Raw genomic sequence first — 25,475 nt, forward strand, 5'->3', positions numbered from 1 at the left:
TTTTTTCCTTATTTATTTTTAGTTGTTCCAATTTAAAAGCTTATTTTTTATAAATTATGAAACTAAAATGCCTTGTTTTGTAATTAAAATTATTGTCATTTAATCACATTATATTCATGAGTCACAAGTCAAATTAATAACTTTTTTCCCGTGCCTTGTGTTGTGCCCGGCTAGAACCGTGTCGTGTCGTGCCGTGCCCAGCCAAAACCATGTCGTGCCGTGCCCATTCAACTACCGTGTCGGGCCCGTGCCCGGCTAGAACCGTGTCGTGCCCATTCAACTACCGTGTCGTGCCGTGCCGTGCCAGGCCAACTTCCGTGCCGTGCCTGCCCACTTCCGTGCCCCGTGCCAGTCCGCGTGCCTACTAAAACCGTGCCGTGGGGCCGTGCCCGTGCCGCATTTAACCGTGTCGTGCCCGTGTCGGCCCGACCCGTTTGACACCCCTAATTCTATTCCGTTTGACCAAAAAAAAAAAAACAAACCAAGATGTATGAGGTGCCCTATTAAACTCGAAATGGTAGCTCAAGTCGCAACAAAAATAAGCCGTAAATTTAAACATCCTAAGTTTGAAGTTTGGTAACCTCTAAGGGGTAAGCCGCAAGAGATAAATTTATTGTGCATCCCCTAGTCCCGGCATAAATGACATGCCTTTGATGACCGGAGAGGAAAATAGTCTAAGTCTGCGTAAGTTTGGCCACACACCTATTAAATTAGGGCGTGGTCAGCGGCCCTTTACATCAAGTGATAATTCCATTCCAAGAAGTTTTTGACAACTCCCCACCAAAAAGACAACTCCCTTTCTTTTCTTTTCTTTTTTACTTTTGACAAGCTCAAATTATTGTTGCGAACCACTTGTTTGGGTGCCTCAGAAAGAAGATATCCCTTACGTATAGGGTCCCAAAGTTGACCACAGCAAAATTTATACAAACCCAAAATTACCCAGGTGCCAAGAATTCAGACTTCAAAAATAAACATAACAAAAATGTCAAATTTACATGAAAAACAGGGGTTTCTGCCATTGCTCTGCACACTGGGCGAGGTTTCTAATCTTTCCAGTCATAGTACAATCCACAGGAGGCGAGCCCTATATCACAAAATAAAACTCCCAATTGCTAACGATCTGCAAATGACTTATCCATAATGTCACAAGCTGAATCCACGATCTGAACGCATGCACACACACACACAAACAAAAAAGGACAATCAGCAACGTTCATGAGCATGGTATGCTACGTAATAAAGGTTATATTCTGTGTTGTCACAAACTATATACCTGAAAATCATATACATGATGGAATATATTAAAAGTAAGGCGTCGGAGCTCGTAAGTAGCACAGACAACTTTAAGGAATAACTGTGATATACAAGTCAATAGTCCAGACATAACTTAGCGTTGGGCTAAGAAGCACAGACAACTTTAAGGAGGAGCTGTGTCGTGTTGGACATCGACACTCCTCAAATACTTCTCATTATGTGTCAGCCACTATGAAATTAGAACACGATGTTATGTTCCATCATAATGAAACTTATGCCTTTTAACGTCCATCAGTATAATATGCATAGCTTTAATTACCTTCAGGCTTCGTCTAAGTTGTTTTGTTTTCATTTACATATTAGACACAAGTAAAAACACAATTCTGGCAAAATGACGTTTTGACATGTCCTATTCAAGCCGCGTGGCTATGTCTTGATCAATCCAACTAAGGATCTAGCAATTTGTTCCATAGAACTAACCCACAAAATTAAATTTCATTGTCTACATTGAACGTTGATTGGCATTTTTAACGGCAGAATATCAAGAAGATTTTATACCAAAGGGTGGTGGTCCAGTGGTAAGCTCAGTGGTACAGTGACTAGGAAGTCAAGGATTTGAGTCACCTGGGGAACGTTAGGGAATAATCAATATCGCCATTAGGTCCTGCCATCTTGGCCACATGCATGTACACGTATGCACACACAAAAAAACACACACACAACATACAGAGACATATCGATCCCTTACTATTTAAAAAGGAACACCCCTTTATGGTGTGAACATTTGTTTTAGGCTCACACTTTTTTGTTCCAAAACTATCACCGAAAATAGCATATTTACTTTTTAAAGAGCTTTAATTTTATTTAAAATGCAGGACAAAGTAGTAATTACACTCACCCACATATAACTGCCCCATTATCTACCCATTTTAATGTCTAACAGCATCACTTTTCTGTCTTCTTTGAGATAAGGCAACTACTCTTCCATTGATTTTGATGGAGATGGAATCAGAGGAGCAAATACAGAATGGTATTTGCAAAAACCCTCTTTCTTTGGTTTTTCAATCCTCTTCAATCATTCCTTGGTTAGTGGTACGTTCACTAACTCATTCTTCATTTTTCTTTTCTTTTTCTGTCAGTTTTCTTTCTTCCTGCTTCTTTAATTCACTAACTGTGTCACAATCTCTTCTAATTTTTTGCCAATCAAATTTCTTCTCCCCTCTTTTCTACTTTCACAGCCCAGATTTCATTAGTCTCTGTTTACACCCTATTTTGCCAAAATTCTTACTATCGATAGAAGTTGAGAAGGTTGTGTCGAGTGAAGGACATTTGGCAACTTCTTTAGCCTGTCGAGAATGTGGTGATCGATAAAGGACGCATGGTAAAGGTTGAAGAAAGGACAGAAATGGTCTGGATTAAGACAAAGGCAGTTGAATTGAGGATGTTGGAGAAGAAGACACCTGGATAAGTAACTACCTAATCTGGACACGCAATTACAAGTCAAGTAACTGCCCAGTTCAAATTGAAGAGGGAAATCATCCAAGTTTGAATTCAAAGGGCAAAGTGGTGAGCCTATAAATACTAGATTTATTCATCAAAGCAAAGCCCCCATCAATCGCCCAAATGCTTCTACTTTTTACTTGTCTATTCCTTTAAGTTGTACCCTTTACATTTATGTCTTTCCAGTACAAGTTTTAGGAGCAGAAGTAACTTAGTTTCTGTCGATTGTAACCCTCGGAGAGTAATAAAAGTCCTTTTATTATTCTTCGATTCTCTCTCTTGGTTTGTTATTCTTTGATTCTCTCTCTTGGTTTGTTTCGTCCAAAGAAGTCCTAAAAATGGCAAGGAACCAAACTCTACCTTTCCACACCCACATTCCAGCATATCGAAAAGAAACCCTGTCGATTCTCGATTGAATGAACTTTTTAGTAAACAGTCTGAAATCAAGATTTTTCGTTCTCTATCTTTTGGATAACACAACTTGCACAGGCATTGGGTGTGCTCGGGAGTCTAGTGTATGCATATGTAGACACAAACGCTCACATACATCTATACATATACAAGTAAATCGGGGCGGTTCCGGGACACCTAAAAAAACACCCCAAAGTTCCCAATCAAATTTCGATGGTCCGAGCCGCTCAATGTAATCAAAACGTGATTTTAAGGGTACCTGCGAGAAATCAGCAAAAAAATGATCGGGAAGGATTTCATCCGAACAGTTCAATAAAAAACTGCACAAATCAAGCCCTTCCCAGTAATTTTTTTTTGCTGATTTCCCGTGGGTACCCTTAAAATCACGTTCTGAACACATTGAGCGGCTCAGATCATCAAAATTTGATCGGAACTATGAGATTGAGATTTGGGGTGTCTTTTTAGATGTTTTTTTTAGGTGTCCCCTACACACACACACACACAGAGAGAGAGAGAGAGAGAGAGAGAGAGAGAGAGAGAGAGAGAGAGAGAGAGAGATGCATGTATGAGTATCTTAACTTTAAGCTATGACTATTTCTGGAGAGCTCCTAACCCCAATGAAATTAAACAAGGACAGCAAGAAAATGTACCAAAACGAAGAATTTTACCTTGCCAATGGTCTTAAGCTGTCGTCCAACAGGTTCCAAAAATGTTAAGTCGACATAAATGGGCCATACCTGCACCGGAGGAATGAAATGATAATGATCACAAAACAAAATATTCAAAAGAACAGTGCAGAATCTGCAGTAAATATATTGGAAAATAGAATGTATGGTGCCAGAAATGTGTATAAGAATGAAAAACAGAAATGGATAAAACAGCAGATGATACGAGATTTATGAAGCTCTAGATTCAACATGGCGTTGAAAAAATACAAGCCTCGTCAATGTATTCATCTCTTTCATTCTTCAAGACCCAATAGTGGATCTAACACCAAGCTTCCAGATAAATCTCAACTCTACGGCTAACCCCCAGAGTGCATAGATGGCGGGTATAGATGTTCTTTTAGTGTAAAAACATCAGGCTTCTTTGTCTGCCCCAAACAGAACCCTTTTAGTTTCACTATGGACGCACAGCTTCATCATTCATGGCCCTCAGTTAAATGGACCAGGGTATGAATTTCGGGTACAGTTATGAGTGTGTGTTGGATTCATCTAATTTCCATTTTAAGGTCATGGGGACATTCTGTTCATCTATCTCAGTAAAATTCTTTCATTGTAAGGATAAATGGCGTTTACAAGGTGCCTTGGGGTATCTCATCCCTAAGTTCTATGCATAGTTAATGGTAAATTTAGATTAGCAAATATGCATGATAAGTAATGGCCAATTAAACATATCTGCCATGGACCCCATGCCCATATCCAAGTGTCGGAAGAATCAATTTAACATAGCCTCCGAGCAGACAACAAACGTACACTTCCATGGACAATGAATATAAAAGATGCCACCACATCGGATTAAGTTATATCGAAAGCCTTTTCCCCTCGCTAACTACTATTCTAGAAACCCGGTGGCTTCATGAGACACATGCCATTTGATGCGTCATAGGAGAACACCACATGTTAGCCAACAGAAACACTGGAGTGGACACCCTAGATGAACTGCCCTTTTGCATTCCCTCTCATGCCAAACCACCATAAGGGAAAAGCGAAGATCTAATTAATCCACAGTTACGAATAATCACGTGAAAAATAATTAGCACTTCTGCGGCATAGACACCAATACAACACAGACGCATTAACAAATAGGACACACAATCACATGAAAAATAATTAGTGATTCTGCGGCATAGACAGCAATACAACACAGACGCATTGGATAACAAACAGGACATGGGCACGTCGGGATGCGTTTAAACAGAACATATAAAATGCATCTGTGGACACTGTATACATTCAATCCGCATAAAACATAGCAATATATTTCAATAAAAAAAGAACAAATAAACAACAAATAACTTATCCATTATAGACAATATTAAAACACCAAAGCAACCATACAAACCAAAATATTACAATCGCATATGGCAAATGTTCTAAAATCGCTAGATGCTAGTCAGGCGGCCGGGCACAGCCTAGAGCCTAGGATTAGTCAGTTTTTCCTTTTTTTTAATCTTTTTAGAATATTCTCCTTCTCCATTCCCAAGTTTTGAGCAAGTAGAACAACATAAGTAGGACAAAATATTAAATAACATCCAAAATGAAAACATCAGACATTCGTCCATCAATCCATCCCTCAAAATCAAACATTTTAATGTATAGACTATAGAGACATGCAAACTAAGTACTTATCAAATAACTAGTCAATCACTATTGCAAAGTTCAATGTCCATAGTTCAAAACCAAATGAAACCACGTAGTACCAAAGAGGCATTATGAGAGTGAGACATTGACACGAGGAGATCTATTTAGGTTTAGATTAATGGAGTATCATCTATACTGTATAGAGTATATGTATATAAAAACCCTTATAGTATGTCACCACTAATAGTTAACCCCCTTAATTTTGCAAAATTATGCATTTAACCCCCGATTAATTCCACATAGTCGCCTAATTTTCCGGTTAATCTGGCTTAGCCACCTCATCCCACCTAGCCGATTCGTCGGCGACTAATCATCTGGCTACAGCTTATCTCCAATTGATGCTACCCTTCGTCCCTTACAACTACAAGTGTAGAAAGCTGTCATTTCAATTCTCTCTTATTGTCATACCACACATACCCTTAATATCATTGTTTCATCTACACCTACTCTTATTTTATTTGTGTTGTGTTGTGTCACAGATGTTAAACACCAAGTCCATGTACTTTCTACTCAATTCAATCCATTCTCAAAGCCACGCATGTACCATTTGTTTGACAATTTGACTTAGAATCTCATGAACATAACCAATCGTATACTCTACATTCACTTTGAATTGAACTATTCAAATATTTGTAAATTATTTAGTCAATCTCTTAGAAAGTATACATTGAAAGACCAATTACCTGGCCAATCATATTCTTATACAAAACCCTTTATCAAGAGTCTTAGATGGTCAAGCTAATACCAATGGATAAGTAGAAGTTTTCCATACTTCCGCACAGCCTTAGAATAATGGAATAGCAGACGTATATGTATGCTTGAACCCTATGAAGCACCGACACACAAGAGTCTCAAGTGACACGCATACGAGGGGACACGGCTTGGTTTCACTTCCTACTATGAAAACTTATTTCAGTGGTTAAACTCTATAACAAACACTTCACTTATGCCACGTGTCTTTTCGAAAGATATCTCTTAACTATAACAAACAATGTTAGCTTTTATTTTGTGCTAAGTTAGTGTTGAGTTCAATAATTTGGGTTTTTTTTTTTTTTTTTCTGTCAAGCCGACATACATTAGCGGGGTGTTAATATGTTAGTCAACAGGGGTTCAGAGGCTGCCCATAGCCGTGACCCTAAACCCGCCCCTCATGGAGCTCGAACACCAGCCTCCACTGGGGGGAAATGAGACAAACCAACTGAGCTAGCTTGGTTTTCTCCAATAATTTGGGTGTTTGAGGATACAATATTCATACTAACCAAAATTAAAAAAAGAAAAAGAAAATGTCTGTTCATTTTTTCCGTGTTCGCACCTCGTCTGTGTCTCCATTGATTTAGAATTCCCATGTCATGTGCCCATATCTGTTGTTTCTTAGCCTGGATCCTCTCTTTTTTTTTATAAGTAATTTATTAACAAAAAGGCACAAAGGGAATGCCGCCCGAATACAAGGCCACAAGACAAAAAGGCCATTCTCCTATGGTCTGTGTAGCACGGACACGGATACGGATACAGACACGGATACGGGACACGGCAATTCTAAAAAAATGGGAATACGGACACGGCTGGGGACACGCCACGTATATAAAAAAATAAAATAATAAATATATGTACATATATAAAAAAAAAATTATGAACCATTGTATATGAATAATTTCACAAATTGTATAAATTTTTTTCAAAGGCATAATTACAGTTTAACCCAAATGTTTTGAATAATTTCATATTAACCCCCAAAAATTACATTTTGACCCCTAGCTGTGTCTCTGACGTGTCCCCTATCGAAAAATAATAAAAATTATTGGACACACCACATGGCGTGTCCAATACATGGACACGGCGCCCTTTTGGAGTGTGGGTGCTACATAGCCTATGGTAGGAAAAGTTCAAACCATTCTTTGAGGTTGTGTTAGGCCTAAAGGTGAACTTGGGAAATTCAGAAATGATTCTGATTGGGGCGGTGGATGATATTGGTGCTTTGGCTCACATTCTGGGTTGTAGGGTGGCGTCGATGCCAACAGTGTATTTGGGGCTGCCGATGTTCATCTTTCAAATCAAAGTCAACTTGGGACTCAGTGGTGGAAAGATTTCAAAAGAGATTGGCGGGTTGGAAACGCCAATTTATCCCAAAAGGAGGTAGACTTACTTTAATGAACAGCATGCTTTCAAGTCTGCCTACCTATTTTATGCGGACTCCCCATTTTTTGTGGAGTACCCGTGTCGACATGACCCGACACGGGTACGGGTGCGAGATTCGTACAGGGTACAGCCGACTGAATCCGGATACGCTTACTTTGCAGTTCCAAATCTCAGAAGAAAGAAGATGAAGATGAAGAGAGGAGGAGAGAAGACCACAAAATGAACAATCGATCGGGGCTGATGACGACGATGGAGCAAGAACAGGGGAAGAGAGAGAGAGAGAGAGAGAGAGAGAGAGAGAGAGAGAGACTTGGATGAAGAGCTGCTGCTACTGCGATTCCTGTCGTAGACAGAGCTGTTGCTCTATCGTCAAAAGACTCTTTAGGGTTTTGTTAGTATTTATGAAGACATGGCTCTTTATTTGTTTGGTTTGGGCCTAATGGGTTGGGCCATTTAAGGCTTATATTTCTCACATAGTAGGCCATAAAGACATCTTATTTATTAATGGGCTATTTATATATGGACTATAAAGACATGTGTTTATCCTTGATTTAGTACATGTTTTTATTGAGCTGTTAACTTATGAAATATATATATATATATATATAAACTAATAGTATATAGTATCCCCGTACCCGTGTCCAAATCTGGATCCATATCCACGTATCATGTATTTTTCAATTTGAGGTGTCCGACACCTAGATTCACACCTGCACCCGATTCCTGTACCCGAGTCTGAGCAACATAGTTGCCTACTTACTTTATGTCTTTGTTTGTTATTCCAGTGTTGGTGGCAAAGAGGTTAGAAAAGATTCAAAGAGATTTTCTTTGGGAGGGGGAGGAATTCAAATAACATCTCGTTGATTGGGACACGGTCTGTGCGCCCCTTGGGGAGGGAGGTTTGGGAGTGAGGTGGTTAAAGTTGTTTAATCTGTTGGGCAAATGGCTATGGAGATTTGCGTGTGAAAGAGATTGATGGTGGAGGAAGGTAGTTGTTGAGAAGTATGGTTGCGGATGGGGAGATTGGTCATCTTTGCAGGCGAGAAGCCTAATGGGGTGGCGCTTTGTAGGGGAATTATGCACGGGTGGGATGCTTTTCAAAAGAATACATACTTGGTGGTAGGTGATGGCAAAAGGGTTAAGTTTTGGGAGCATGTGTGGTGTGGGGAAGTGAGTTTGCGGGAAGCGTTCCCGAGTATTTATATTTTGGCTTGCGACAAAGAAGCTAGTGTTTTTTATTATCTTCGTTTTCATGAAGGAGTTGTAGTATGGGACATTAGTTTGCGTAGGAAAGTGAATGAGTCACCAGTAGGGGAAACGAGTGAATTCCCAATCACTGTAGGATTGCATCAAAGGTCAGCCTTGAGCCCTTACCTTTTTGCCTTAGTTATGGATGAATTGACTACACAATTTCAGGAGGATATCCCATGGTGTATGATGTTTGCAGATGACATTGTCCTCGTAGATGAAACCGCAAGATGTGTTAATACGAAACTAGAAATTTGGAGGGAAGCATTAGAGTCAAAGGGTTTTCGAATAAGTAGGAGTAAAACTGAGTATATGGTGTGCAAGTTTAGTGGTACAAGCAGTGCGCACGAAGAAAGAGTGATAATCCTAGACCAGGAGATACCTAAGAGTGATCACTTTAGATACTTAGGATCAATCATTAGTAGAGATGGAGAGATTGCCGATGATGTGACCCAAAGGATTCAAGTGAGCTGGCTCAAGTGGAGGAGCGCTACTGGTGTACTGTGTGACAAGAGCGTACCCATAAAATTGAAGAGAAAATTCTATGAAACTGCCATTAGACCAGCGATGCTTTACGGGACAGAATGTTAGCCTATTAAGAAGCAACAGGTGAACAAGATGAGTGTAGCAGAAATGAGAATGTTGAGGTGGATGTGTGGTAAAACTAGAAGAGACAAGATTAGAAATGAAATGGTTCGTGAGATGGTAGGTGTAGCACCCATAGAAGAGAAGTTGAGGGAAAATAGGCTAAAATGGTTTGGACATGTCTACCGCAGACCAGGAGACGCAGTAGTTAAGAGAGCAGATAGGATAGCTTTGGGTAGCAATGCTATGGGGAGGGGTAGACCTAAATTGACTTAGATGCTGTGGTACGCAACGATATGAGTATAGTAGGTTTGTGTGAACAAATGGCTCTTAACAAAGCTCAATGGAGGAAAAGGATTCATGTAGCCGACCCCAAGTGATTGGGACTTAAGGCTCGGTTTGGTTTGGTTTGGTTTGGTTTGGTTTAGGAAAGTGAATGAGTGGGAGGAAGAGGCTTTGATTGCTTTGCTTTTAGGAGTGCATGATATTCGAAGGATAGGAGAAGGGGAGGATGAGATTCGGTGGAATTTATCAAAAGATGGTTCTTTTCATGTGAAATTCCACTATCAATCTCTTTGTGGGAGGGGCAACTCTTCCTTTCCTTGGCAAGCAATTTGGAAGACGTTGGCGCCGTTAAAGGTAAGCTTTATTATTTGGTGTGTGGCTCAAAGAAAAATTCTCACGATTTATAATTTGATCCGAAGGCGGATAATCATTTTCAATTGGTGTTGTATGTGCAAAAGGGATACGGGTCGGTTGATCATCTCCTTATTCACTACCCGGTGGCATGGGAGCTTTGGACCGTGGCAACTTCTTGGTTGGTATTCGGTGGGCTTTGTCGAGAAATGTGATGGAACTCCTAAATTGCTTGGAAAGGTGCTAACGTGGGAAAGAAACAGAAGTGGGTTTGGACTTTGATCCCTCTTTGTTTGATGTGGATCACATCGCCGGAAAGAAATTCTAGATGCTTTGAAGTTTGAAGGGGTTGAAAAATCGTTGGTCAGTATCAAAAGTTTTTTGATGAATAGCTTGTATAGTTAGGACAAGAGGGCTGGTAATCCTTCTCTTGACCAATTCTTAGATTGGTTTGAGCTTTTCCTTTCACATGGAAGTGTATAGGGTCTTTTTGTCTTGTGGCCTCTTTTTGTATACGGGTGGCATTCCCTTAATGCCTTCTTTCTAATATAATTATTTTCTTATCACAAAAAAAAATGAACTTCAGTTTATTCTAGCAAAAAAACAAATGAACTACAGTTCCACAACACGATAGAAGCGAAGACAATTAAATAACCCAACACTTGGTCTTCAGGTACCCAATATCGAACAACAACAAATGAACAAACTCAAAATTGAATCATTCTCCAGATGTTGGAAATAGAAACGTACCTTGAGACCTAGTAACCTTATGGGAGTGATTTGTCCTGGTATAATGCAATCCGGCCCTGCCGATTCCACCATAGCTTCGTTCCCCAGCCCACTTCGAACCGGATTTGGATGCTGCAAATTTTCAATCCAAACCCCATAGTATTAGAATGATCAGAACCTTATAAAATGTACGCCCATAAGAAAACATGTACACAAAAACTAACATATAGTCAATAGGATACAATCATACAAAGAGAAAAATCTTACAACAACTATCCATAACCACACATACTGCAGGGGTCAGAATACATGACCCCAAAAGATTGGGCCATGGATAGCCCGTCGAGGGGGCAAGCCCATGTAAAGGATTTGGCCTAGAGCACAGCCCAAGACCGTGCTATCTTGAAGTTAAACCAAACAGAGATAAATCAACCAAGCTAGGTTCACCACACTACGACGAATGGTAAGACCTTAGTTGCAGGATCCTTCAACTATGCCCACGTTTCTTCGACGGAAACGCGTTTCTGCGTTCCCGTCGAAGGAAACTCCAAGAAACCCGTCCCAATGACGACGGGAACTTGTTCCTTACCTATATGGGAACTTACACCCAAAAAACGGTTGAGAGACTTACGATTCAAGTTGCAATTGGTACCTTTAAAGTTGTTTTGATCTTGTTAGTGAGCACATCTAATATTAACCTTCTAAAGTCATATTAATGCCTTTAACTTTTACGCCTACTTAATATGCACAAAGAGCTCTATTGTGTAATCATGTGCTACAATAAAGATGTTGAACTATAACTAGAAACTTATAATTTTAATAGTAATATTTTGTGGTAGAATAATATTTTTATATTGACATTTAACAATATAAAATTTCAAAATATATTTATAATTTTAATAATTTTTCCTAACCGCTCCCAATGGCGCTCCCACACTTCTGTGATCATCCGCTCCCCCGCCTCCGCTCCCGCTCCCGCTTCGTGTAACTAAGGGTAAGACTGTTGTAGAGGGACACTTGACATCGCTGCATGGACATATGTTCACGTATCCCAGATCGGAATCATTGCAGAAGGGAGGGAAGATCTCGCATAACCAAAAGGATCTCCTAGAACAACAAAACTCTAACAGACTTGTGGTCCCCTGTAAGGTAATGTCACCTCAGCATGTGATGTACCAGGTGGTTCTCTCTCACGTGCACTTGGTGCTTCGTGTAATTCTTCTGTAATTTGCTTCGTTGGTTTTTATGGCTTTTTAACATGGTACATGCTGAGGGGACATTACCGAGGTGTTTTCGCCCTTTACCTGGGCTCGCCATGGCTCCATCTCACCACATAAGCTCATCCTAAAAGATCCGCACCTACTCCTTGAGGTGTCCACACCACCACAAACCAAAACAACATAGAAAGAGACCAGCCACCTTTTGGCGCACCTTTTCCATTCTGTCTCGATTTCCATGCCCGGAGCTTCCTATTGTGATCATCAGCAACACATTACCATCCTTTCCAACCACAAATCAAGCACACCACATCTCACACTACTCATGTGCCACGTGTGTATTCTGCAATTGTTGCTCGTACTTTTCAGTTTTCACCCATGACTTGTACTACTCGCCTCATGATTGAAACAGATTTATCACGGATCACCTTGAGCATGTGCCATCACAATTCACGCATCACCGCTGAATCTGCCCAACCCCTCTATACCGACCACAATTCAACAATTATGATCCCACAAGCGAATTTGCCCTGATAACCTCTGAAAATACTCCTTCCTTAAAGTTTTCTGCTATAATGCTGATATAGCAAAATAAATTCCAAGACGTCCATTGCTAGGCTTGCCACATTGGATGCCGTTTGGTAATCCAAAGCCACCAACAGTATTCGTCACTATCCGTGCTGGTCTTCGCATGGAGCCATAAGCCATTGCTTCGTCTCCTAGTAGAGAAAAATAAACTTCCTCATCTATTCCCTTGCAACACCCAGACTCCATATCAAACAAATTGGTCCTCCTTTCATCATAATTTCCCTTTTTCTCCACCTCTTCCCACGACACAAAGCTGCACGCAAATAACCTTCTCTCTTTCTGTGCAAAATAATTTTCTAAACTATTCAAATGACACCACAAAACTCTCCTTGTGCTCCAATACCACTTGTTTGAAAGTCGATACCACAAAACTCTACTTGTGCTCAGATACCACTTGTTTGAAAGTTAGGGACCCCACCGCACACAAAAGAAACAGCAATAAAATGTGACACTGAGAATTTACTTGATTCGGCCTCGCATTGCCTACATTCACAGCCCAATGAGAGTTCCACTATGTTGAGCGTTTATAATAAGGGGGTAAAATACCTAACCATGAGCCCTTGCTAAAGTGTATTTCCTCTCCAATTCTCTCTGAGAACTTCCTCCGCTCTTCCCTAACCAATAGCCCCATGTATATCTATACCGGAGTCTTCATACTACTAGTATGACAATCTTGCACTCATCAATATTGGCAGGCCAACTTATCGCTTTGATTGCAATGGCTATCACTAATAATGGAATTGATGGCTTGCACTAAAAAAACCTCGCTATTCAGACAACCACCGGTCCACCAATTTGTCCCACATAGGATGATTACTCCACAGCATGCATAGGGAGAGAGAGCCTTCATGACATAGCGGTTATTGCAAAAAGGGATTTAGGGGAATTTGAGCTATTCAATTGAAGATTTACATTCAAACTATGAAGCACAAATACTACGAAACTACTCGTGTATGGGTATCGGATACTGATGCGATCCGATTCGCCCCGACACACACCGTATACAGCAAACAATTATCATGTAGTACCTAAATTGAATGTTTAAATTTCAGATGCGAGAGGGTTTCTTACGTGATGTGTCGGAATACTTTTGAGATATGGAGGGCGCTAAAATGAATTTTTTTTATTGCATAAGTAGAAATTTAAAGGGAGGAATTGTAAAATAGTATCACAGCAAGGCAAAGGAGATGCAATTGAACTTCCTAATTGAAGATTGAAGTTCATATGAGCAGAAATTAATAAGAATTTTCACTTCTTTTTTTGGACTTTGGGAATGTATTGAACGCTTCATTTTAGTTTTGTAGGCTTTCTTTTTGTTTGGAATGACTTTGGCAATTGATATGAGCTAAACGCTTGGTATTAGAAATTCAACTAGTCTTTTTATTTCATTTAGCCGTACTTTTATGCCTATTAGAATACTAATAACTATGAAAACTCTTTACTTTTTACAGATATATATCCCGACATAAGGGTGGTGTTCGTACTACCGTATCCGTATCATCCCCTGCCCCACGCTTCATAGCATTCAAATTATTTCATCTCAAGTCAACATCTACCCTAACGGAGTCCATATAATAAGTCATGAAAACAGCAGGAGAGAAAAGTTTAGCAAATATTATCCGATACCCAGAAAACAAAGCCGTAGCTTACTGGGTATTTTCTCACACTGTGCCCAGTATTAAATCCACATCTGTGTGTAACTGTGTGTGTGTGTGTGTGTGTGTATATATATATATATATATATATATATATATAGAGAGAGAGAGAGAGAGACAGAGAGAGAGAGAGAGAGAGGGGGGGAAACCTTCATGACAGAGAGGGCGTAATTGGAGTAAGGGGTTTGGGGGAGACGAAGAACGGGAGAGTGATGGATTTTAGGGACGGGTTTTACGGAAGGGGAGGCCCTCCACGGCACATCCTCCTGCAGTACAGCTCCTCCTCTCTTGGACATTCGCCACCACTCTTAGGGTTTTATCCAACTGGTTTACTATGTTACAAGTAATATCTGATACACACAGATATATATAGATACAGAGGAGTGATGATATAGGGTGCTGCTTTATCTTATTAGTTCTTTAACTATCAATTGGATGTGCTATTCGCAATCCTTTACTTTCTCTCATAGCCCACTATATTTTGGTAAATAATTGTCAAAAATCATACATAATATTTCGGTAAATAGCTGTTGAAAACAAAATTATATTTCGGTAATTACATGTCGAAAATATATTCAACTTTCGATAAATAACTTCCGAACATACATTTTCGGTAAATAGCTGTTAAAAAAAATATTATATTTCGATAATTGGATACTGAAAATATATCTCAATTTGAGTAACTAACTGTCGAGTATAATTGAAAATTTTTAACGGACTATGAAAGAAAATAAAAGGCTGCAAATAGCAGCGCCCATACTCTTTAACTAACCAAAGGTTACAATCCAATTACTATCTCCCATCCCAAAAAATGGACGGAAATGTTATGAACTTACCCCAACTTTGGAAAACATTTACGTAGGCGCCTGACCTTTAACATAAATTACACAAAAACACTTGATTTTTTTTTAAATTTCATATAAACACCTGAGTTTTTTAAAAACTCATCAATTCAACATCTGCCATCACATCTCCGTCTAAAACCAAACGGAAAAAAAGTTAAGTGCTCCAATTTTTTATTTGTTTGAACCAGTACGAAAATCTTACTTCTCTGATAATTTTATCCTAAAGAATCATAATCAATTTTTGACTTTAAAGCTCTCGTTAGTCAGTTCTAAAAAAGTTGAAGAATTAAATATCTCCTAGGACTGATTTCCGAGAGCCTTAGAGTCAAAAATTAATTATGATTCTTTAGGATAAAATTTTCAGAGAAATAAGATCTTCGCATCGATTTAAACAGATTAAAAATTAGAGCAATTAATTTTTCAACCATGTATAGACCGTTTATATATTAAAAAATATGGTTAAAAAATTAAGTTCTCCAATTTTCAATTCGTTTAAACTAGTGCAAAGATCTTATTTCTCTGATTATTTTATTCTAAAGGGTCATAATTAATTTTTGCCTCTAAGGCTCTCGTTAGATGAAAGAGTGACAGCAGGTATTGGATTGATGAGTTTTTAGAAAGCTCTGGTGTTTATATGAAATTTAAGAAAGGTCAGGTGTTTATGTGTGATTTGTGTAAAAGGTCAGATGCCTGTGTGAAATTTTCCCCCCAACTTCCAGTGAAGTTAGTTGCTCATCTCCCTTCCCTAGTAGTGATTAGAGTTCGAGTGCTACTGGCCCTCTGGCTCTCTGCTGCTAATTCTTTCGAGTGCTACGGGCCCTCTGGCTCTCTGCTGCTAATTCTAACACACCCTACTAATCCCCTCTGATGTATACAATGTTTTGGAAATGAGGGCAAGAAGATAATTCCACAGACCAACTCACCTAGGCAATTGTTGATTATGGAGAGGCATAATGGACCCTTTAAACATATACACACATAATATCCCAAACTCCCGATGTGGAAACCAGCCTAGTTGACGCAGGCCCAAGAGCCCTGCCACTAAAGAGTGGTATCACGATAGAGGGCCCAAGGGACCTGCACCAAAGATCAAACACCCAAATCACAACGGGTAGGCGAGACTTGGTTGTTTTGGAATGAGGGTAAGCGGACAATTCCACATACCAACTCACTTAGGCAATTACTGACTAGAGAGAGGTATAATAGACCCTTTAAACACACACACACACACACACACACACACACAATACACAAACTCCCGATGTGGGAGCCGATGTATACAATGTTGACGACAACCCCAATGGGTGTTCTTTTGGCTCCAAAAGAAAGGCAGTTTTGACATTTAGGCTCTGTTTGTTTCGATGTAAAATATTTTTTCAGAAAATAAAATTTGAACTTTTATTTTCGGTGTTTGATTGGTATATGAAAAATATTTTCAGAAATCAACAAAATAGTGTAGAGAGAGAGAGGGCTTAACGGTGGAATTCAATTCAGGAGAGGGGGGGAATTGAATGTGGTTTAAGACTAACAATTGAGAAAATTAAGCAGTGAGAATTGTAGTAGAAGGCAGCAGATTCATTTCGGAAGACAACTTATGAAAGATTTAAGGGTAAATTGAAATAAAGGAGTACTTAAATACGAAACCAAGCATGTAAGTGAACAAGAACAAGATAACTCAAAAGACTCAATATCGAGAGAGATCTAGAGAGTGAGAGCCTCTCTCTCTTCCTTGAGAGAGAGAGAGTCAGTAGCCCACCCTCATCTTTGTTGGCGGCTTCTACCTCTTTTTTCCCTCATCCTTCTCTCCTCTCCTCTCCTCTCCTAGTTCTCTCTCACCATTATGGTTGTGTGGTGGTCGAAACTCTCGTCCTCATGAGGCATATTCTCCCACCACCCCATCATTTTTGAACCTTAGCAACCCTGATCTGGTTTTTCAGATACGGGGTCTTTGGCTCTTAGATTCGATTAGCCTTGCGACAAATCTGTGAGTTCTTCTGTAGCAGCGATTGCGGTAAGACGAAAGGACGTTGAGCTTCAGTTGCGATGTGAATTCTCCATCTTCCTCCAGCTACATTCACGAGTGGCGGATGGTCTCCATCAACCCAGCTATCAATTTGGTTTAATTTTTATGTTTAGTTGTTTTTCTTTGCTTGTTCGGATCTTTTAGGTCCGTTGTACTTTGTAGTGTTTGGTGATGAATATATATTTGTACTCCTAAAAAAATGACTCAACACCGTACTCAGAGATGCTTCGGAAGTGGCAGAGCTATAGCTAACTACGAAGTTATACTAAAGGAGGAGAATGACTTAATCGATGTTTTGGCTAACAGAGAACTAGAGAGAGCTCTGATCAAAACAAGAAGAAAAGAAAAAAGAAAGAGAACTGGAGAGAGTGTACCAAACATGGGCCACATGGCCATGGACGTGTCAAACATTGGCTGCTTCAGGCCCAACATGTTTTACTTATAGTTTGTCAAATATTTCGAAAAATAGTTTTGACCCCTTATCTTCATAAATCTATAAATTCACCCTTGTTATATGTAAAAGTTCTTTAAGAAACACTACATAATTGGGCAATCATATATACTAATAAAGATAAAAAAAGAAAAAGAAAAAGAATGCATCAATACAAAAGCTGAGCGCAAGAATCATTTTTCAATATACCAAAGACATATAGCACAACCGAGCCTCACCTACAAAATTCTAATACAAAGATTTTCGAAAGGAACGAAGTTACAAATTTGTGCATTTTACGAATGACCAAAAATAAAAAGGAAATAATGCGGAAAAAAATAATTATAAACAATTATCACGACAACGCGAAAATGCTCTCCTACTTCTACAAAACCCATTAGAAATCAATCGACCATAGGAAGATAAGTCCCTGTTTGTGCATCTAAAACCAAATAAATGGTTCCTACATTTGGAGGAGCAAAAATACAAGCGATACTTCACAAACCATTTTTAGTCTGCAGCATATTGCCACCAGCAACTATCTATGCATTCTAAGTTACACTGCTTGCTAAAATAATTGAGTATGGGAAAAAAACTGCAAAAAGAAGAGCAAGATAGAGAAGCCAAGTAAAGTAATGAGTTAAATCACATTCACATCCTCTCTCACCCTCCTTGTGCAGCGGCAGCGGCCAATCTATGCCACTTCAATTCCCGCCGCTCTTCTTTCTCTTTTGCCCTGACCTCTTTCTCTGTATATTGCCTTCGGCACTCCTCAAACAGTTCAGTATCCATTGCAGATAACATTTTGCGAACATTAACAGTCAACCTATGGACTGCCTGATTCCAGTGAGACTGAATGTTCTTCTCCAATGCATCGAAAATGATTGGCAAAATGATGCTCCGATTTTGTGCAATCAAGCCCACAATGTGGTCATTGTTCCATAGAAAAAGAGCTCTTTCAGCAACCTGCAGCATGAAGCTGGATGAGAACACAGATAGGGATATTTGAACACTAAGGTACTCTGAACTAAAAAATGCATCAAAGAAACTTGTATCAACCATTAAAAATCTCAAAAACTTTCTCTGCAGAATTTTACCATAAGACGAAAATAGTAAGAAAACATTGTATGAACAAGGACCAAAACAAGAACTAATATCAAAGTTGAATAAAAACCTAAGTTATTAAGCCCAGAGTTCTAACAGACCAAAATTATCGCACTCAAATAGCTAAACACAAATAAGACTTCTCAGATCACGAAATAGATTTTGCTATTAAGCTCTGACCACGGGGCCCATAACAAGAGGATTAGTTTCAGCCTTTCAGGTGTACTTTAGGGTTTGCTTTTCCATAACATAGTTGTTTTGACCCTTTTGGGATTAACTTTGGTTGTCTTGTTTCTCTAGTCTATGATCTAGGGATGTCCACGTCCACTTATTGGTCATATGCTAGTCACACCGATTACCTAAATGCTTTTACATTTTCCAGAGGTCGACTGTTACAGAACATTTTCACTATTGTGGTCGCTGCAGCCCTCCTCCTCCTCATACATTGTTACCTTATTTCTTTCTCCTTCTCCTCTTATTTCTTTCTATTTGCAGGTTTCCCCCATACCTCCGTTCTCAGCAGAGCTCTCCCACCCTCTGCTTCTTCTATATCTCAGTACCTTCTTGTCAGTTTATCCTCTACCACATTTCTTCCCTTCCCCTGTGCTGCATCAAACTTTTTTTACTTGGGTTAGGTATTTCAGTCCCTTTCTGGTAGTGACTTAATTAAGCATAATTCTGTCCTCAAATTAAGTGGCAGCTTATTGTTTTGATTCCTTAGTTGGGAATGCGGACCTGCAGAATTTTCTGTAGTTTGGCTTCGGCCCCCTAATTTTCAGAGAGTTATCCAACATATAGTCATATTGCACGTCTTGTAAACATGGGCTTGCATTAGTTTTGGACAAAGATTTGTATTTCGTGGTATACGAACACCACCAGGACAACAGTCTTTTTGGTTAGAACAAATCCAAAAACTTTTGCAACTAGAAAGATACGAATGATAAAGATAGATCTAGAAGGACTCTATTAGGAGGGGCTTTCCCCCTTCAACAAGCTGGTGGTGATCTCACTTTCAAAAGAGAGTCTCGACATGACGGTATACACTTAGCCCCATAGCGGAGCTAGATGACTGACCCACCGGACCGGAGGCGGCCGAGAAAGATTTGAGATTCCGTAAGTAACTCAGTGAGGTCTTTCTAAGAATGGCTTGGAAGAAGAAAATAAAATAAGAACAACTGTGTTGGTCATACTAGATCGACTTTCATGCAGGAGTAAGAACTAGCATGAAAGTTCCATTTCAGGGAAGGACGACGTACCATGATACTTTCTGTTTCGTCAAGTCATGCTTTGGTCTCTGGTTTGATGGTTGTACGTGCTTAAAATCCTATACATTCCATGTTGTTTCTCATTCTAGTCTTTCGTGACCCTTCAGGTTTACTTCTTTAGAGGTGTTCTATGACGATGTTCAAAAAGTCTTAAGTAGGTTCAAGATCACAAGTAGGGGTAATCACTTTTCGATCTGACCGGGTTCACTCTCGGCCCACCACCCAACCCAATCATATCGGATGGGAAATTGAAGGACTCGATTCCAACGGTGTCGTTACTTGACCCCAAAGCAGTCGGTTTGTTTGGGCTGCAATTGTATTCAGACGGATAGCTCGAGTAGACTCTTTTATTTTCCCTGTTTATTCGCTTCTCATCCCTTCGTTGTGCAACCCCAAAAGAAGAAGCAATCAACTAAAAAGGTGAGAAAAGGTTATCTTTGTTTACGGGGATGGGGAGAGAGATTGAAGCGCTTAAAGGGCATCCCTCCTCCCAGTTTACCTTAACAGACGGAGAAAAATGGAGGGATGAGAAAGCCCTCTTCTTCTTCGGGCACATTTGGCATGGTGCTAGTATTTCTTTTTCTTTCGGGTTCTAAGACCCTTACCCTTATGCGCGCTGGCCCAATGATTTGGACCACATATCCGATGTTTTTACCTACAAGGGCCGGTCACCAGGGATGACGTCAACTTGCTTCTGATTGAGCACGGATCGATCTAGAATTTTCACTCATCTTTCATGGACGTTGATGACATCCTTCCATTCAGCAGCACCTTACGATGGCATAGCCTTTAAGTGAAGGGCGTATGTTCGCAATTCATACAAATAGAACGCATCGCGTCTACTTCTATATGGCAATTACATTCGAATCAATTGCATGCGGGCAGCTCGTTCAAACAGTTGAGGGAATGTTTGGCGCCCGGAGTTCGCTCCGAGAAATATAGCCATCCCTGACGTCAATACCGCAAGCCTTGCAGTAAGGGGGAGGGGGAATAATCTGAAGCTTGTACTTCTTATTGTTAGGCACTCGTCCATACAGTTCAACTGGTTCAAGAACCTGTGTGTAACAACCCGATCCTCAAGCACCTCAACAAAGACATAACAAGTCGAGGGTCGTAGGCCACCAGCTCAATATAAATACCAAACAATTATTGAAAACCATCACCCACTTCCTTAAACATTTACATAACTTAACAAATACACTTCCATGCACACGCCCTTCTCTTTTTATTTTGCTCTCCTCCTGAGAGTTTAACCAGCTAGTTCCTTTCCAGGAACTCCCCCTCCAGCCTCTTCTCCCTTCTTTATATATACTATATGAAGCTGTCTCATGAAAGAGATCTAAGGGACTGACACTTGGCCATTTAATAGTTATCATTTTCTTTGTTTCCTTCACTTTCTTGTCTCTTTCTAAATTACATGAAACTTGTATCTACACACATGTCAGTCAAGCCACCAGCACTCACACAAACATCCAAAAGTTCACGTGCACTTCCATATCTATCCATTTCATTATTTGACTAAGTCAAACCCAAAGGTTATTCACAATATAGCTAATAGCTTCATTAAAAGGCAGCAAATATTTGACCAAGGGTTCCATAACATTAACGAAAACTTAATGCATTCAAGGTACGGGGTATTACACTTTGTGATTACAAGATTGTAGTATGTGTCAGAGGAAATTATGGTTTTGTTGTAAAGAAGGTAAAAAACAGAACCTACTGGAAGAGGAAAAGATTAGGGTTGAAAAGAGAGGCGAGAAAGGACGTTAAGGGCTCTTCTCTAAAGCAAATGGAATGGAGCCACCTATGGCATGATATGGATTATTATCACCACGCATCAGCCACTACAGTCGGTAAGATTGAATTTTACACTCAAAATCTTCACAAACTCACTACCTCTCTGTAATCCGATAAATCATAATGATTTGGACGCGCAGCTGACCCCAAGGATTTTAGAATTTAAGAAGTCAACCGTTGGCCTTTGGATCAGATCGAATCAGATTGGACGGTTTCATCGGGCCAGTAGGTTATTTTCTCACCCCTAAATCAAAAACTAAAAAGCATATGAACTTATGGCGATCCCTCAAAAAAAACGTCATCAAAATGCATGAAGCACCAACTGGGTAAAAAATTGGAGACTCAAGCCAGAACCTCATTAGGAATAGTAACTGGCAGGTCATATTTACCTCTAGTGAACATGAAACATACAAAACAAGAATGCATGAGAAGGAATACTACAGGTCAAAAAAGAACTACACATGAAAAGCGTAGTGCAGCCGTTTTGGCTACTTATTCATATACGAAACTGATGGGCATAACACCCTCAAACGGATTTCCCATGAGAAAAGACTACTCGATAAGCAGGACTTCAAATGACTAAAAGGAGCATATGACCAGTCAATATAAAATAAAAAACTTAGCAGAAACAAAACTTCAAAAATTTACACTCGTCACTGCGAGAAAACTATGAGAAATCATAAGCAGACATTTGTCAACGAGCAAAAGGAGGAGAGGAAAGTCATGAGCATGCGCAACAATTACTAACCCTGATAGGATATATAGTTTAAACCAGCACCAATTGCACATCTATGATATTTCAACCCCCAAGGCAAGGCACCAATCTGCTTTGCCGAAATTATGAAACAGATGTGAAATATAAAACATGATGAGAAGTATCAAACGAAATAAACTCAGGACCATTGAAAAATGAAAATGGAGGGTTTCAAAGCTTTCCCAAACCTGAAAATGAGAGCTATTAAGGCAACGCGCAATCTGTCTAAATAGAGGGACCATGCAGCGCTGAAACTCTGCAGCCTGTGTTGCCTCCAGCACTTCTTCTAGCTCCCCAAGAAAAAGCACTTCTTTTTGACAATTGGTGACAGGCCAGAACTTCAACAAACCCCTTATTACAGTGTCAGCCAACTTGTAATCTTTCTCGACAAACTGAATAGTGCAGTATGAGAGCTGCTGATGGTATAATGAAATCGACTTAGGCTTGTGCATTGGTATAAGAGCTCGAACAAGAAACAACTTATGCTCCTCTTTCATTGGCAGAGCAAACCCATTGATTATGCTCCCAAGAATCTCCAAGAGCTCACCAATCCCACTGTGTCTCTCTGTCTCGTATATAAACCGATAGAATATATTATTGATCGCTTTCCTAATACAAGGGCGATGCACCATGAATTTCCCGTATATCCGGTGGAGGATTGTTTTCAAATATTCCCGCTCTCGAGGATCCTCAGAATCAAACAAGTCAAGAAGTTGTAAAACAAACAAATGGTCAATGCACCGCTTGGCAACCTTGGTGTCAGTATCGGAGGACACCACATATCTCAGAAGTAGCTCGTACACCAACTGTAAGTGGGGCCACGCGAGGTCCATGTAGGGCTCCTCCTCTTCCAGGTCCATGTTTTGGGAACCCGTATTTTCATGAGATGCCGGGGCCAAACAACGGAATATATTTATAGAAATCATCTTGATAATGCCTTCTTGATTTGTCTCTGTGATTTTCCCTGACCCGGATTGCACAAAATCAACGAGCTCAACTAGACTCTGCCTCTTAATCTCCTTCTCCCTCATCATTTTTAGGGCATCAGACATATCGAATTGGAAGCAAGAAACCTGAACTTTTCTAAGGAACAAGGTCTGACGTTCAGAGGCCGGAACGTCCCTGAACATAGGTAGGGTCTCTACGGTCGCACTAGGTGGGGGGACACCGTAATTGGCAACGGATAACGGAGTGGTTCTAGAAGTGTGATTCGAGGTTGAAACAGCACTGGAGTTTCGATTCCCTGGTGGAATAAACCCTAAGTCATTACCACCGTCCGATTTGAAGGGCTTACGCTGCCGGCGTTTTATAAATTTGTTCAGCATTTCACTCTAATAAACCCCAACCCCAGAAATTATTCTTTTCTTTGATATTTAACCCCAACCCCTAGACTTGTATTCGCAATACTATTTAATTCATCGGTTGCACCGATAAGCACATTCAAATCAGCGAAGCTTTTTGCGGTGATGACATTTTATTGAAGAGGAAAGCAAAAAATGGATATAGTCGAGAACTGGAGAGAAATTGTAACATTGGGAAGCTAGAACGCAACGGCGAGCGCCGCCAATGGATCACCGGAAAGCGGGCCCGTCGATCGCACAGGGGGAGGTTCTTCTGGTTACTATAGAGAGAGAGAGAGAGAGAGGGAGAGAGTATAGATAGAGAATGTGACAAAAGTGCGGATAATTCAAATGAGAGAGAGGCAATGGAAAAAGAAAAGATTTATTTTATCGATTTTGCTAACTTCAGCCCATTAAGCCGACGATAATGTACACATAATTTCAAATAAATTCAGATATCAATACATATCTCATGGATATTAATACACTTTCACAGATATCAATATGTCTTTCTTTCTTAGATATCAATGTAACTTTTTATCTATTATCCTACCCATTCGGACTGATTTTAAAATAATCATTATTTTATTGTTCCTCCCAGAGTGTTACAGGTATTACATTAGAGCCCGTTTCAGAACACATTCTTAAAAAATAAGTACTTATTTCACATTTTCAAGCTAAAAAATAATGTAAATGAAAAATAATTTTTGATTTTTTTTACACCGTATAAAAGATTTCATCGAGATCTTTTAAACAAGATCCATATTGCATATTTTTTTATTAAGCCTATTATTTTTTAGCTTGAAATTGCTTTATTAAAAAATAAGTACTTAAAACCCGTTCCGGAACTGAGCCTTACTTGTATTTGTTTTTTGATAAGTCCTCCCACAATATTTGGCATTTTGGCTACTACGAGTATGAAAGTTCTATCCCATTGTGTCTATTTAATACATGGCTTTTATTAGGGCTGTCCCTAGTTCGGATTGGATCGGATTGCTATGAATTCAATCCTAATTCGCGAGTCACAGTTTCTTGAAAATATAATTCGTATCCAGATCAAAAGTTTTACGATTCGATTCTAATCCAATCCGTAAGTCACGGTTAGATTTCAGATTTATCCACGGATTACATTTCCTAAACACTAAAATGCAAATCCAACAAAAAAAGAATTGTTGCAAAAAAAAAAAAAAAACAAGCATTACAATACTGCCGTACCAATCCAGTATACAATACTGCTGGAGACTAAGGGCCTATTTGATAAAACTGAAAACTGAAACTAAATGCTGAAAAATTAAGTACTGAAAGCTGAATGCTGAATTTTTTAAGTTGAAAAGCTGTTTGGTAAACATATTAAATACTGAATTAAAAAATGATAAATTAATTTTAGTTTCGATTCTCTCTTAATTTACTAATGGTCACAATGTATTTATAATAATGGTGGAATGGTGATTGTAGTGGTGGTGGTGATATGTTGGTGATGATGGAGTGGTAGTGGTGGCAGCGGCGGTGGTGGTGTTGGAGTGTTGGCGAGAGTAGTGTAATGGTGGTGGTGGAGTGATGGTGATGTAACGAGGGCAGTGAGTGATGGTGGTGGT

General features: G+C 39.6%; 3 protein-coding genes across 5 annotated transcripts; 1 reads left to right on the forward strand and 2 right to left on the reverse strand.

Annotated features, from left to right (window-relative positions):
- Window positions 1-855: 855 nt before the first annotated feature.
- On the reverse strand, window positions 856-14,710 carry LOC131324710 (uncharacterized). Of its 2 annotated transcripts, none has more exons than XM_058356790.1 (4): window positions 14,472-14,710; window positions 10,884-10,994; window positions 3,834-3,902; window positions 856-1,163 (listed from the first exon to the last, which is right to left on the reverse strand). In XM_058356790.1, the coding sequence occupies exons 1-4, from the start codon at window positions 14,616-14,618 to the stop codon at window positions 1,113-1,115; spliced, it is 378 nt and encodes a 125-aa protein (XP_058212773.1). In that variant the 5' UTR covers window positions 14,619-14,710; the 3' UTR covers window positions 856-1,112. The 2 variants fall into 2 exon arrangements, with proteins under 2 accessions (XP_058212773.1, XP_058212774.1); XM_058356791.1 differs by having other exon boundaries at window positions 1,041-1,273; window positions 14,472-14,684.
- Window positions 8,679-10,861, forward strand: LOC131324709 (uncharacterized). Its single transcript, XM_058356788.1, has 2 exons — window positions 8,679-8,972; window positions 9,945-10,861. The coding sequence occupies exons 1-2, from the start codon at window positions 8,679-8,681 to the stop codon at window positions 10,413-10,415; spliced, it is 765 nt and encodes a 254-aa protein (XP_058212771.1). The 3' UTR covers window positions 10,416-10,861.
- Window positions 14,711-18,008: 3,298 nt separating the features above from the next.
- LOC131324711 (serine/threonine protein phosphatase 2A 57 kDa regulatory subunit B' beta isoform-like) lies at window positions 18,009-24,217 on the reverse strand. 2 transcript variants are annotated; one of them, XM_058356793.1, is made up of 3 exons: window positions 22,729-24,022; window positions 22,535-22,610; window positions 18,443-18,586 (listed from the first exon to the last, which is right to left on the reverse strand). In XM_058356793.1, the coding sequence occupies exons 1-3, from the start codon at window positions 23,863-23,865 to the stop codon at window positions 18,579-18,581; spliced, it is 1,221 nt and encodes a 406-aa protein (XP_058212776.1). In that variant the 5' UTR covers window positions 23,866-24,022; the 3' UTR covers window positions 18,443-18,578. The 2 variants fall into 2 exon arrangements, with proteins under 2 accessions (XP_058212775.1, XP_058212776.1); XM_058356792.1 differs by lacking the exon at window positions 22,535-22,610 and having other exon boundaries at window positions 18,009-18,586; window positions 22,729-24,217.
- Window positions 24,218-25,475: the final 1,258 nt, after the last annotated feature.

Source organism: Rhododendron vialii, chromosome 4a (assembly GCF_030253575.1).
Source record: "Rhododendron vialii isolate Sample 1 chromosome 4a, ASM3025357v1".
In the NCBI taxonomy this organism is placed as follows: domain Eukaryota; kingdom Viridiplantae; phylum Streptophyta; class Magnoliopsida; order Ericales; family Ericaceae; genus Rhododendron; species Rhododendron vialii.